This window comes from Schistocerca piceifrons, chromosome 11 (assembly GCF_021461385.2).
Source record: "Schistocerca piceifrons isolate TAMUIC-IGC-003096 chromosome 11, iqSchPice1.1, whole genome shotgun sequence".
NCBI classification, from domain to species: Eukaryota; Metazoa; Arthropoda; class Insecta; order Orthoptera; family Acrididae; genus Schistocerca; species Schistocerca piceifrons.
This window is the reverse complement of record NC_060148.1, coordinates 54,844,101-54,859,728: the sequence shown is the minus strand read 5'-3', so window position 1 is coordinate 54,859,728 and position 15,628 is coordinate 54,844,101. Positions and strand designations below refer to the sequence as shown.

The following is a 15,628-nucleotide window of genomic DNA, read 5'->3' as shown; positions in this document are numbered from 1 at the left end:
GCCAAGATTTAAAGTTTTAACAACACTCCTGGAAATTTCTTTATTACAAACATGTCACCACTGTCCGAAAACATCACACATTTAGAAATTTTTGTATAAAGATGCTGCAAACTGTTGTCACTAGAATGTAATGTCAGAAAGCTTTGATAACAATAACATGTCACATCACGTTGAAAAACTGACATTCTTACAACATTAATTTGAGCCACAACACTACACAAAAGTTGACAAAATACATCCTAGTACTGAAACTACCGGAAAAGAACTGAAGACTGAACATTCGGTGCTGATCTGACATGTGTATTCGAATATTTACCTTATTTACACTTTCCATAAAATTAAAATTTTCTTTTGCTCTTTTATGAACGACAAATACATAACTCCATGACAAATTCTCAGAGGCAAGAGATGCAATCATACAATAAATAATGAACAAAAACTAAGATTCCTGACATCTGGGTAGCATGCTGGAATTAGCTGTGATAAAACAACATTACAACATCTCAATGCCCTTCTTCACTGTTCCTTACCCAACTGATTGTTTCCAAAGCAGAATCTCAAAGTGATTTGTAACAAATGACTAATTTCCCACTTTTTCTAGAGGAAGTCATAATCCTGTGTATACAGATCAAATGCGACAAGTGAATACGCTGTATACCAATGGTTTAATGTGCACGAAAGGTGGAGGAAAAATTTTCACCATGACAAACCTCCGTTATCTAGTAGTTGTCAACAAATGAATAAATCCATATAAAAACCAGTGTTTCACAACATCTCAATTGTTTTGCGCGAGATGGTGACCAAACAATTAGAGAACCTCCAAGTTCTGTTTTTATTGGGTACCTGTAGTCCTTTGGCAGAACCATAAATCTCTGTGCATAATTGGTGTTCCGTAAGATGCAGGCATTAACTTCTGAATGACACTGTCATCAGTGATGACAGGCAAGTTTTCTATGCTAACACAGATGTAAAATAGCTGTTAAAGGTGATGGGGCAGCGAACACACAAATTTTTGCATCAGCACAAATGGGATGTATTTGAACACCAGCCCTGAACCCATACTTGGCTTCAAGTGATATGAAAAAGTAGTTTGCACCCCGCTCTACTTTGATGCTGCCATTGTGGCTGCAAACTCAGGTGACAGGATGTTATGACGAGAGAGTTTTTCAACTCATTACGGGAGCTGATAAATTTGAGATACTTCTAAAATGTTTAGTATAACTATTACAGTACGTTATTTACAGTCAAACAGAGGTTGCTTTGTGGATAGTCTTCATAATATGAAACAGACTCTCTATAGAGATGCCGTGGCAACTGGAGTAACTTCGTTTACACTAAGAGTCAAATTTCAGAAAAATACCTTTTCCACCACCTCTGACACTTTGGCTTCTTCTTCTTCGCCATTGATGGAACTTCCATTCACAGATAAGCATGCAGGTATCTGAAATTAGAAAGGGGTAAAAAGAAACTGAGGAGTGTTACAGCATTAAAAATGTAAGAGAGACAATTATACTGATGTCTCCCTTAAAACTTCAAACAGTGTAAATGTATCAAGATACAGTTATGTGGATTTTTCCTATAAAACTTCAAACAGCTCAATAAATTCAGATTCCCCAGTCTCACAATGAAAGTATCGCATACCTCAACAAGCAGTGACTCACACTGCAGAAACTGAAATAATTTTCGGCATATATTTCTATGAGGAAATTCAGCACAGTTACTTGATTCACGCCTAGAACATGCACAAACTAATTTCAATGACTTCGTTTGAGACAGCTTTTCATGTAGCTGTAAAATCACTGGTGTAATATCAAATACCAACAACGGTCACAGAATGAATTTTGTTTCTGCAGTGGAGTGTGATATGGAAACTTCCTGGCAGTAGTATTCAGCTGACTTTTTTATGGTTCCTAGTGAAATATTTCAGTAAAATTTTCATTCACTGTATTAATTTCATTGGATGTTCCAGTGGCAGCTTGTATGTTTGGTTTTAGCTTCAAAACTGTGTGAAGTTTTGGTGGTATTGGTATTAGTTGTTGTTTAGTAGTACTGATAGAAGTTGTTGCTTTCTTAGAAGAGAGAGAATTTCGAGATCACTATCAATAGATCTTTGAATAGTTCTACTATTGTAACTGAACTTAGGTAATGTAGACGTTTAGTTTTTTCAGTAACTTAAAATTTTATTTTGCGTGACAATTGTGGGCATCGTCACAGGTTTGTGAGTAGTGGGTTACGGTGTGGGATTTGTTCAAGGTATTTTCTTGAAGAGGGCGGGTGGGAGGAATGCAGTGGAGAAGCCAGTGGGCATTCATTCATGCGAAATACTCTCCTGGGAATACAGAATCTGAAGTAGAAATAAGTTGATAGAGGAGCAGGAGCATAAGATCTGTGCCCTTCAAGTGCAGTTACAAGACAGAAAGGAGGAACTAGATGGGTTGAGGAAGGTGAAGGGTGCTGGGGAAAGTGTAACTGGCTGTTGGTAAGAAGGCACCTAGGAGGACGTGCTATTCAGATAGCTGTACGTTGTGGATATGCAATAGATATGACCAACTGTCAGAGCTGAGTGGAGAGGAGCCTCTTGTAGATGTAAGCGTGGGAAACATGCAGCAGCACTCAGCGGTATGGCACCTAAGTCAGTCACAAATTCTAACAGAAAGAAGAAGGTTCTGCTGCTAGGTAAATCACACGGTAGAGGTGTGGGCCAGCAGTTGCAGGAAGTGTCGGGGAATGGGGAGTGAGTACCAGGTCACCAGCATTGTGAAGCATAGTGCACAGTTAGCTCACGTGACTGACAGTATAGGGGAGTTATGTAGGAATTTTACAAAAGAGGATAAGGTAGTGATTGTGGGTGGAGGATGGTATAGCCTTGATAGGGACAAGGAACATGACGTAAGTGGTGACCTGGTTAAGATATCTACTCAAACTGGTGGCACTAATGTGCACTTTGTGCAACTGTTTCAGGGTCATGATTGGCCTCACCTTAATGTTGCTGTTACACGTGTTAACATGGGGCTGGAGAAGACACTGATGGCAGAGGGCACGGGTCACATTGCAGTGATGTCTGTTGAGAATATCAAGAGAGTGGATTTCACTAGGCGTGGCCTGCACCTCAATAGGTACGGAAAGGGAACCTCGCAAACCTTATAGGTGACAGTGTGGTGAGTGGTGGTGGGATCACTTGTGGAAAAATCCCTGTAGCAGTTGGTGTTAGAGCTGCATTTTTTTAGACTCAATTCAGCTGATAGGTATACCTGCTTAAGGGAAGTCCCTCTGACAAAGGAATCAGCTTCAGAAGAGGTCGGGTATCTAAGTACAGAAGGAATTAGCATATTTCATCAATATATAAGAAGTATTACAGATAAAGTTAGTGAATTGCTTATAAATGTTCAATCAGATATTACTGGTATAAAAAAAGCACCACTTTAATAATTTGACTATTCAGAGGCTTCCTTTACCAGAATACAGATTAGCTGGCTGTTTTTCAAGGAGTTCTTTTTGGACTGGGGGAGTGGCCATTTACGTAATTAGACACCATTCCGTTTGAGTCCTTAGCGTTAACACGGCACTACACTCAACAGATATTTGAATGTTGTGCAGGGGCAGTTGAATTTAGTTGTTTATATGTCCACTAACCCTAACTATGACTTCAGAACATTTCTGCTCAAGCTAGAGAGTATTCTTGTTCACTTTATAGGAAGTACCAAAAATTAGTTATATGTGGTAACTTCAATATTAATTTTGTATGTGATTGTGCACGGAAAAGGATGTTGCTAGATCTCCCAACTCATATGATCTGATGCAGACTGTTTTTTTCCAACAAAAGTGTAAGGGAACAGTAGCACAGCCACAGACAGTATTTTTATTCATTCTTCATTACTAGATGGGCATTCTGTTAGGAAATGGGTGAATAGCCTTTCAGACCATGATGCACAAATTTTAACACTAAAAGACTGAACAAATGTCTCATATAATTACCAACTATGCAGGAAAGGTAATCCAACAGCAACAGAGAGTGTTTTAAACCCTGTTAAGAAACAAGAATGGCAGGCTGTTTACAGTGCTGTTAGCACAGATGACAAATAAAATGCATTCCTTAACACACTTCCCATGCTCTTTGAGAGTTGCTTTCCATTTAAATATTCTAAACAGGGTACTAGCAATAAAAGGCAGTCTGGGTGGCAGACTACCAGGATGGGGATATCATGTAGAACAAAGTGGGAATTCTATCAAAATGTTAGAAGAAGTCATAATATAGCTACATTAGTCCATTACAAGTACTATAAGGTGCTTAAAAATGTTACTAGGAAGGCAAAGAGTATGTGGTATGCAAATAGAATAGTTAACTCACACAATAAAATTAAAACCATATGGTCAGTTGTGAAGGAAGTGTCTGGTCAACAATATAAAGTCAGTTCGTAGTAAAAATATATCTGTTACTGGTAAGTCAGACTATGTACAGTATTCAACAATCATTTTCTCAGCATTGCTGGTGAATTAAATAAATACTTAGTTTCTACAGGGACTCATGTAACTTTTCCGATATTGACATCCAAAATACTCCTCTGTGATACTGAATCAATAATTGAATCACTGAAGACTAAGGACTCTCGTGGTTACGATGGAGTTCCTTTAAGAATGGTCAGTTTCCTGAACGATTAAAGTACTCAGTAGTAAAGCCGCTTTATAAAAAGCGAGAAAGGGATAATGTAGACAATTTTAGACCTATTTCTATGCCATCAGTGTTTGCTAAAGTTATTGAAAAGGCTGTTTATATAAGGATAATTAATTACTTCATATCACATAATTTGAGATCAAATCTAGAGTTTGGCTTTAGAAGTATTCTCTTTTCTCTGTGAGGTACTGGATGAATTAAACAAAAGGTTTCAAATGATAGGCATATTTTTTGATTTAACTAAGGAATTAGATTGTGATGATCACAAAATTCTGCTCCATAAGTTGGACCATTAAAGAATATGGTAAGTAGCTCCCAATTGGTTCATCTCTTACTTTAACAAGAGACAGCAAAAGGTCATTATTCACAGTGTTGAGAATGGCTGTGCAGTGGGGTCTGAGTGGCGGGACTCGGTAAACGGAGGGGGGGGGGGGGGTGCCCCAAGGATCACTGTGGGGGTCACTCCCTCCCTTATTTATACTAGCTTCGTAGTGAAGTGAAGGATGTTGTGTGCAACACTGGCCCGGTTTCAGATAGTGCACTTCATGATGGAAGTTTATGGCTTGTCGAAAATATACTAACGCCAAATCACAGAAGACTCAGTTTTTACAGTTTCTAACACACAATTCAACAATTTTTGGCTCAGAAACCATCAGTTCAGGCAGTAAGTGGTGTAAGTTCACGAATCTCTTCTCAACCCCTGTTCACTAGTGTTTGTACTAGGCAGAAATCAAATTTGCATCTGGATCACTCTTTCTCGATTCATGAGCAGAAAGGTGTGCAGTATACTGCTGCATCCATTTTCAGTAAGTTACCACAAGAATTCAACAACCTTAGCAGTAATCCACATGTTTTCCAATTGAAACTGAAGAGTCTCCTCATGGGTAACTCCTCCTATTCTGTCAAAGAGCTCCTTGAAAAATTAAGCTGATTTCTATGTTATATTGTTGACTGCATTTACTTAAACATATGGCTTGTCATTTTTTGTATTCATAAACATTTTCTTTTATCTGTTATTAGGAGGAGGAGGATATTAGTGTTTAACGTCCCGTCGACAACGAGGTCATTAGAGACGGAGCACAAGCTCAGGTGAGGGAAGGATGGGGAAGGAAATCGGCCGTGCCCTTTCAAAGGAACCATTCTGGCATTTGCCTGAAGCGATTTAGGGAAATCACGGAAAACCTAAATCAGGATGGCCGAAGACGGGATTGAACCGTCGTCCTCCCGAATGCGAGTCCAGTGTGCTAACCACTGCACCACCTCGCTCGGTATATATCTGTTATTACTTTAATTTTGTATTTCATGTACTGACAAGGTCCATTACCTTGGAGATTTGCTCCTCAATTTGCTCCTATGGAAATAGAAGTATAAAATAAAAATAATAAGTAAATTAAAACTGTGTGCTGGGTCAGGAATTAAAACTGTATCCTTTGCTTTATGCAGGAAGGTGCTTTACCAACTGAGCTATCCACACAAGTTGGAATCTGCCAGGGAGTTTCATCAACAAAGTTAATTAATGACCTGTTGTGAGAGTAGCAAACTCGTAAATTCCTTGTAATGCAATTTATGAAGGCAACATTTCCAGGTTGATAAGGCTTTGTTTCTCCTCTTTGCTGTTGCCACAAATATTTAGCTATTTTTTACAAATATGGCACAAATGATGAGGGTGTGGTTAGACTGGAATGCAACAAATGTTAAGACTATAAGAAACCTGGTCGTGGTGATACACTGACCTTAACACAAGATCTAGGTTAGACTAGAATGCGTATCTCACTTGAAAAAAATTTATGATCTCTGTCATCACATTTTTTACAAATATGTCATGAATTATAAGGTTGCAGTTACGTTAGTGCCTAACACCACAGCTTTATTAATTCAGCTGTCATAAATATTTGCTTCATCCTGAATGTGTCATGAATTTTATGGCTGTGGTCGGTTTGAGACCAAACAACACAGGATGACTAATCTGTGTTCAAAATATTTGTCCATTTATTCAGACTGTGTTACGACTGTGGACGTTGTTGCAATATTCCTTTGTCTACTGCTGCAAAACACTGCTCTCTCACTGGCTGTGCAGAACCGGCAGTTGAAACACACCCTTTGCTTCCCACCATACCTAATAGCGAGTGCTGACAACACTGCTACACAGAACACACAACTATGCATGCCACAGGCCCTGGTCTAGACAGGGTAGCAATTCAAACTTGGAAAAAAATATTCTCTGACAATTCCTTGTAAGGGGGAGAAGAATATGTCATAAAAGGCTCCTGAGAAGTTAACGGTAACAGGTGGAGAGGGGTATGAGCAGCTAACAGTAATGACTTTTCTGTACTCTCCGCTATACTTTAGCAGCAGTTTTTATAAACATTGATAATCTATAGTGACTAATATTGAAATAATTAACACTATGAAATTATTGGTTATAATAGAGGGAAACATTCCACATAGGAAATATATATCTAAAAACAAAGATGATGTGACTTACCAAATGAAAGTGCTGGCAGGTCGACAGACACACAAACAACCACAAACGTACACACAAAATTCAAGCTTTCGCAACAAACTGTTGCCTCATCAGGAAAGAGGGAAGGAGAGGGAAAGACGAAAGGAAGTGGGTTTTAAGGGAGAGGGTAAGGAGTCATTCCAATCCCGGGAGCGGAAAGACTTACCTTAGGGGAAAAAAAGGACGGGTATACACTCGCGCACACACACACACACACACACACACACACACACACACATATCCATCCACACATATACAGACACAAGCAGACATATTTAAAGACAAAGAGTTTGGGCAGAGATGTCAGTCGAGGCAGAAGTGCAGAGGCAAAGATGTTGTTGAATGACAGGTGAGGTATGAGTGGCGGCAACTTGAAATTAGCGGAGATTGAGGCCTGGTGGATAACGGGAAGAGAGGATATATTGAAGAGCAAGTTCCCATCTCCGGAGTTCGGATAGGTTGGTGTTAGTGGGAAGTATCCAGATAACCCGGACGGTGTAACACTGTGCCAAGATGTGCTGGCCGTGCACCAAGGCATGTTTAGCCACAGGGTGATCCTCATTACCAACAAACACTGTCTGCCTGTGTCCATTCATGCGAATGGACAGTTTGTTGCTGGTCATTCCCACATAGAATGCGTCACAGTGTAGGCAGGTCAGTTGGTAGATCACGTGGGTGCTTTCACACGTGGCTCTGCCTTTGATCGTGTACACCTTCCGGGTTACAGGACTGGAGTAGGTGGTGGTGGGAGGGTGCATGGGACAGGTTTTACACCGGGGGCGGTTACAAGGGTAGGAGCCAGAGGGTAGGGAAGGTGGTTTGGGGATTTCATAAGGATGAACTAAGAGGTTACGAAGGTTAGGTGGACGGCGGAAAGACACTCTTGGTGGAGTGGGGAGGATTTCATGAAGGATGGATCTCATTTCAGGGCAGGATTTGAGGAAGTCGTATCCCTGCTGGAGAGCCACATTCAGAGTCTGATCCAGTCCCGGAAAGTATCCTGTCACAAGTGGGGCACTTTTGTGGTTCTTCTGTGGGAGGTTCTGGGTTTGAGAGGATGAGGAAGTGGCTCTGGTTATTTGCTTCTGTACCAGGTCGGGAGGGTAGTTGTGGGATGCGAAAGCTGTTGTCAGGTTGTTGGTGTAATGCTTCAGGGATTCCGGACTGGAGCAGATTCGTTTGCCACGAAGACCTAGGCTGTAGGGAAGGGACCGTTTGATGTGGAATGGGTGGCAGCTGTCGTAATGGAGGTACTGTTGCTTGTTGGTGGGTTTGATGTGGACGGACGTGTGAAGCTGGCCATTGGACAGGTGGAGGCTTTTTATCGTATTAAACAACCATTTCGGCTAGTTCTAATAACTTTTACTTTATTTCCACTTCCGTTTTTCGCACATCACTGATCATTTTTAGCCGCTCCCCACAGGTTTTAACGTCACTATTCACTATTCACATTTGTTAGCCCCATTTTTGTAATCTTTCACCACAACACCACTCCTTTTAATACATTTACACGTTTTTTCGAAATTTTCCCGAATTTCTCCGTCTTTTAACGTGTTTTAGCGGCAACACAACCACCTAACCTTCATGCACATCGCTGTCTACCAACCCAAGTTCACCACAGGATCAACTTAACCAACACTTTTTCGCCTTTTTTCATACCAGATCTCCAGTTACTTTCTAGTTCACCCATATCTCTCCCCATATATTTTTATCTTTCATTTTCATTTCAACCTCATGTTACACTTTCCACCTTCTAATACCTTGTCACCCTCACAACACCCCCACAACGACCCCATTAAGTTTTATTTACATTCCCTCCGCAAACATGCCTTCACCCTAGCCAGATTACGCTCGCATATTTTATTTTCTCAGGCTTGTCTGACATTTGGCATAACCCCCAAAGGCCTCACACTTAAAGTTCCCATCTCTGGCTGCAACCCTTCTTTCCATCAGTCCCTATACCAGTTCCAAACTGAACAATCCATTGCCCTCACCCACCTAATCCTTCACCTACACATCAACTCAGCCAATGAACACACCCGTCAACTCCTATCCTTAATAAAAGTCCTCAATCTTTCCTCTCCCACATCCACACCGGCTATTCAGAGCATCCTCCTACAGGCCAACCGCAAATTAGAACAGCATGCCACCCTTCACCTCAAAAAACTATCCAATCTCCTGGTTTCCCACCTCCGGAAAGGCAACTCACTCACCCTTCACAACCTTTCCAGCAAACCTCAACCACCTCTCATTGCACACAAACCCAGTCTCTCCCATCTACTCAATCTCCCACTTCCAGCTCCACTCCCTCCAAAACCTCAAAATTCCAAGCAACACAATCTGGCACCACAACACCCTAATTCAGTAGTTAAGCTTTCCTCCAAACCTCTCTCCCAATCCGAAACCTCTGTCCTATCCAAAGGCCTCATCTTCAGCCCCACTCCCAGATTCAACCAAGCAGCCCTCGTCAAAGATTTACTGTCCTACACTCGTACTCTCTGCTGGAAGTATCACTTTGCCACGAAGAAAAATGATCCTAATCCTACCCCTAATGATCCAACTCCCCAAGACACTATCCAAATTGAGCCCTGCCTGGAACAGTACCGTCCTCCGTCACAGCGGGACCCACCTCCTCTTCCTCAAAATCACCCTCTCCAAACCTTCCAGGAATTTCTGACTTCCAGCCTTGCCTCTCAGTCCTCCTTAAAAAACCTTAATCCTACTCCCAACATCACCACTGCTGAAGCCCAGGCTATCCGTGATCTGAAGGCTGACCGGTCCATCATCATCCTTCCGGCGGACAAGGGTTCCACGACCGTGGTACTTGATCGTCAGGAGTATGTGGCTGAGGGACTGCGTCAGCTTTCAGACAACACCACATACAAAGTTTGCCAAGGTAATCCCATTCCTGATGTCCAGGCGGAGCTTCAAGGAATCCTCAGAACCTTAGGCCCCCTACAAAACCTTTCACCTGACTCCATCAACCTCCTGACCCCACCGACACCCCACACCCCTACCTTCTTCCTAAAATTCACAAACCCAATCATCCCGGCCGCCCCATTGTAGCTGGTTACCAAGCCCCCACAGAACGTATCTCTGCCCACGTAGATCAACACCTTCAACCCATTACGTGCAGTCTCCCATCCTTCATCAAAGACACCAACCACTTTCTCGAATGCCTGGAATCCTTACCCAATCCGTTACCCCCAGAAACCATCCTTGTAACCATTGATGCCACTTCCTTATACACAAATATCCCGCACGTCCAGGGCCTCGCTGCGATGGAGCACTTCCTTTCACGCCGATCACCTGCCACCCTACCTAAAACCTCTTTCCTCATTACCTTAGCCAGCTTCATCCTGACCCACAACTTCTTCACTTTTGAAAACCAGACATACCAACAATTAAAGGGAACAGCCATGGGTACCAGGATGGCCCCCTCGTACGCCAACCTATTCATGGGTCGCTTAGAGGAAGCCTTCTTGGTTACCCAGGCCTGCCAACCCAAAGTTTGGCACAGATTTATTGATGACATCTTCATGATCTGGACTCACAGTGAAGAAGAACTCCAGAATTTCCTCTCCAACCTCAACTCCTTTGGTTCCATCAGATTCACCTGGTCGTACTCCAAATCCCATGCCACTTTCCTTGATGTTGACCTCCACCTGTCCAATGGCCAGCTTCACACGTCCGTCCACATCAAACCCACCAACAAGCAACAGTACCTCCATTACGACAGCTGCCACCCATTCCACATCAAACGGTCCCTTCCCTACAGCCTAGGTCTTCGTGGCAAACGAATCTGCTCCAGTCCGGAATCCCTGAAGCATTACACCAACAACCTGACAACAGCTTTCGCATCCCGCAACTACCCTCCCGACCTGGTACAGAAGCAAATAACCAGAGCCACTTCCTCATCCTCTCAAACCCAGAACCTCCCACAGAAGAACCACAAAAGTGCCCCACTTGTGACAGGATACTTTCCGGGACTGGATCAGACTCTGAATGTGGCTCTCCAGCAGGGATACGACTTCCTCAAATCCTGCCCTGAAATGAGATCCATCCTTCATGAAATCCTCCCCACTCCACCAAGAGTGTCTTTCCGCCGTCCACCTAACCTTCGTAACCTCTTAGTTCATCCTTATGAAATCCCCAAACCACCTTCCCTACCCTCTGGCTCCTACCCTTGTAACCGCCCCCGGTGTAAAACCTGTCCCATGCACCCTCCCACCACCACCTACTCCAGTCCTGTAACCCGGAAGGTGTACACGATCAAAGGCAGAGCCACGTGTGAAAGCACCCACGTGATCTACCAACTGACCTGCCTACACTGTGACGCATTCTATGTGGGAATGACCAGCAACAAACTGTCCATTCGCATGAATGGACACAGGCAGACAGTGTTTGTTGGTAATGAGGATCACCCTGTGGCTAAACATGCCTTGGTGCACGGCCAGCACATCTTGGCACAGTGTTACACCGTCCGGGTTATCTGGATACTTCCCACTAACACCAACCTATCCTAACTCCGGAGATGGGAACTTGCTCTTCAATATATCCTCTCTTCCCGTTATCCACCAGGCCTCAATCTCCGCTAATTTCAAGTTGCCGCCACTCATACCTCACCTGTCATTCAACAACATCTTTGCCTCTGCACTTCTGCCTCGACTGACATCTCTGCCCAAACTCTTTGTCTTTAAATATGTCTGCTTGTGTCTGTATATGTGTGGATGGATATGTGTGTGTATGTGTGTGTGCGCGAGTGTATACCCGTCCTTTTTTCCCCCTAAGGTAAGTCTTTCCGCTCCCGGGATTGGAATGACTCCTTACCCTCTCCCTTAAAACCCACTTCCTTTCGTCTTTCCCTCTCCTTCCCTCTTTCCTGATGAGGCAACAGTTTGTTGCGAAAGCTTGAATTTTGTGTGTATGTTTGTGGTTGTTTGTGTGTCTGTCGACCTGCCAGCACTTTCATTTGGTAAGTCACATCATCTTTGTTTTTACACTATGAAATTAAGTATTTTAAAATTCGTGACTGATAAAGCTCAATAAAATTAAGCTCCAATGTTAGGTTAACAACAGAATTCCACAAGATTCTACAGAATTACTGAAATTATCTGAGATTTCCAGGTAAAATGTATTTACCTGAGAATTATAGATTTTCCAGAACAACCACAACCCTACCAACAACTTCTTTAGAAAATTACACTAAAAAATAAAAAAAACAGTATTTTGTATCACTTGTGGTAAATAAATCAACAATTCTATTGCTCTGTTTTTCATTTGCTATTTTCCCAATAACTGTTCTGAATTTCAGTAAAGTAAAAACATTTCTCTAGTCATTAATTTAGTCCTGCACACACTGGTAACAGATTGAAGCATTTCAGTGCCCCAGTGTGCAAGATGAAGGGTTCTTCCATCACATAATCTTCACTCTCTTCTGCTGCCAAACACATTCTGTTCATTATACCCACATCACGTAGCTGCTCAAATTCCTATTTCTTCAGCACCACTATTTAAATATCCGCAGAGGTTTCTGTCATATGCATCTCCACAACCAGAAATTTTTATTTTATGTACGAGGGTTGACTGAAAAGTAATGCCTACACTCTCGTAATTCTTCAAGGGTTGGCAGCATTGGTATGCGGCAGACACTGGCTTGTCCCATAGGCTCTTCTCTACAGCTCCAGTTGGCAGGAAGCCTTAGCATTGAACGGTTGTGTTGTTACAGTGTTAAGTATGGAACCCTGCACAGATGGTCGATCAGTGCGATTTAAGCAACGAGCAGTCATGGAATTCTTGACAGCAGAAGGTGTCACCCCAACGAAGATTCATCAGAGAATGAAAGCAGTTTATGGTGATTGTGTGGATGTGAGTACTGTGCAAAGTTGGATGAGTAAGTTTAAAGATGTTGAGGCGGGAACATCTGACTTGCATGACAAACAAAGAGTTGGATGCCCTGTGACAGCAAACACTGAGTTTCACAAGCAAAATGCTGACGGATTGATTCAGGACAATCATCATATCACTCAGAGAGAAACTGCAAGCACAATCAGCATTTCACAAGAACGTGTGGGTCACATTATAGCTTGCTTGGCTATCGGAAGATTTGTGCACGATGGGTACAGCAGATGCTGGCTCCTGAAATGAAAGCGCACAGACTTGAAATTTGCCAGGAACTCCTCTCGTGTTACGAGAATGAAGGTGACGCCTTTCTCCATTCAACTGTGACAGGAGACAAAACATGGGAACACAATTACAACCAGGACACAAAACATCAGTATATGGAATATCGACACAAAGACTCGCCCCAGAAAAAGAAAATCAAGATGCAACCCTCAGCTGGAAAAACCATGACCACACATTCTAGCGAAATCCGAAAGTGCTTGCAATTTCTCTCTGAGTGATACAATGATAGTCTTGAATCAATCTGTCAACATTTTGCTAGTGAAACTCGGTGTTTGCTGTCACAGGACGTCCAACTCTGTTTGTCATGCAGGTCAGATGTTCCCGTTTCAACATCTTTAAACTTACTCACCCAACTATGAACAGTACTCACATCCACACACTCACCATAAACTGCTTTCATTCTCTGCTGAATCTCCTTTGTGGTGACACCTTCTGCTGTCAAGAATTCCACGACTGCACGTTGCTTAAATCGCACCGATCGACCGTCTGTGCAGGATTCCATACTTAACACTGTAACAACACAACCGTTCAATGCTAAGGCTTCCCACCAACTGGAGCTGTAGAGAAGAGGCTACAGAACAAGCCAGTATCTGCCGCATACCAATGCTGCCAACTGTTGAGGAGTTACGAAGGTGGAGGCATTACTTTTCAGTCAACCCTCGTAAAAATACACAGTCCAGTCACACTGATGTGACAACTCAGGCGAGTCGGCATTGTGTATCACCAAGAATGTCTTTGCACTTCAATCGACAGTACAAGGAATCTCATTATTTTACACAGAAAGATGGGTCTGCACACTGTTTACTGTATCATAAGATGCTGAACACTTACAGGAAGTTCAGTTTACAAAGCCACGGCTTTTTTTTTTATTAAGTCAAATAACACCGAAATGGAAAAGGCATCATTGTCGGTAATGGTAAAGTTAAGAACACCACCACAGAACACTGAAGGACCATGCAGGCAGACTTGTGCACCTACAGAGTTCTTGGTTTCAATGGTAATACTGTCTATTGCTTTATACACTGTTGGGCAGGTACGTCTTCTCCTCCTGTAATATTGTGGCATCTTCTGTGTGAGCAGTCCAATGATGTTGCTCAAGCAGCTGCACGAAGACTGAGACCTTCTTACAAAAATCATTACATATATAGACCACACTGTTGCATCCTTGAGCGCCCCGGTTCACGAGGTACGTTTAGCGGTTCTCAAGTGACACAGCCAATCAGAAATATTGTAAGTTCACTGTCTGGGTGTTATCCCATACATGTGCTGTAGGAATGGGAAAGGATGCAACAGGGGCAAAAGCTCCTCAAAGACGCTCGATGGAGTCAAGTAATATATTTTTTGGCAAGTCTCAGGATAACATAGACGATCCAGGGACTTGCACTCTTGGATCTTCTTTTCTCTCTAGTAAGCCGGGCAGTCTGGTGACCGAGGAGAGTGGCACTCATGACAACTGACACACACAGGTTTTGGAACACAGGGGCTTCCTTCATGGAGGGGTATTCACAGTTACCACAAAGAGGGTCCACCATCCAGCGGGAAGACATATGCCCAAAACGCAAGCACCGAAAACACCTCGTGGGTGGTGGGACGTACAGCTTCTCATAACCTTTATCTTCTCTGGGAGGGTATCTTCCTTGAGAGCCAGAATGAAGGCACCAGCATCAATGCGCTTGTATTTACGAATCTTCTGCACACATTGAACAAAACTGACACCATGTAGCTCCAGATTGCCCTGCATTCTTCTTCAGTTTGCAGGATGAGGTCCCTATGAAAAATCACTCCCTGGACCACATTCAGAGACTGGTGAGAGGTAATAGACTAAGACATTGCCAAGACAATCGCAAGCATGAAGAGCTGCAGGGTGGAAGAAGAAGCTTTGATCAAGAAGGAGCCCGACCGAATCTTGCAGAGAGACTCCACTTCATCGAACTTGTCCTCTTTGTGGCAGTGAATGTGTCCCTGTCCATCCTAGTACAGACGAGGTATCAGGGAAAGTGTTTCATCCCAAGACAGCAAGCCTGAACCTATTCCCTGGGTGTAGCCAGGGAAGGGAAGGCTGCCGGGTCATACCAAACAGAATTCTATGATCCTTTAACATTTGAAGAGACAGCCATTTGAGAATGGCCAGATATTTTGCACCTCGATACACTTCAGGTGCCAAGTGTCCATGCTGATACCACCCAATCAGGGACTCTCCCCATGGGTGCCACTCAGCTATAACTAGGGCCACCTGGAACAGCAGCCATTGCCCCAAGTTCCTATGC

The 15,628-nt window shown here is 43.0% G+C and overlaps 1 protein-coding gene and 1 non-coding gene across 2 annotated transcripts in view; both read right to left on the bottom strand.

Annotated features, from left to right (window-relative positions):
* LOC124720164 overlaps positions 1 to 15,628 on the bottom strand; it is a 65,900-nt gene that overhangs the window by 12,387 nt on the left and 37,885 nt on the right. Inside the window, exon 3 of the mRNA XM_047245480.1 lies at positions 1,361 to 1,441. Within this exon, the coding sequence (XP_047101436.1) occupies positions 1,361 to 1,441 (81 nt within the window). The remainder of the gene's footprint in view (positions 1 to 1,360; positions 1,442 to 15,628) is intronic.
* Positions 5,866 to 5,938, bottom strand: Trnaa-cgc. Its single transcript has one exon. It is a non-coding gene; the product is annotated as a tRNA-Ala (tRNA).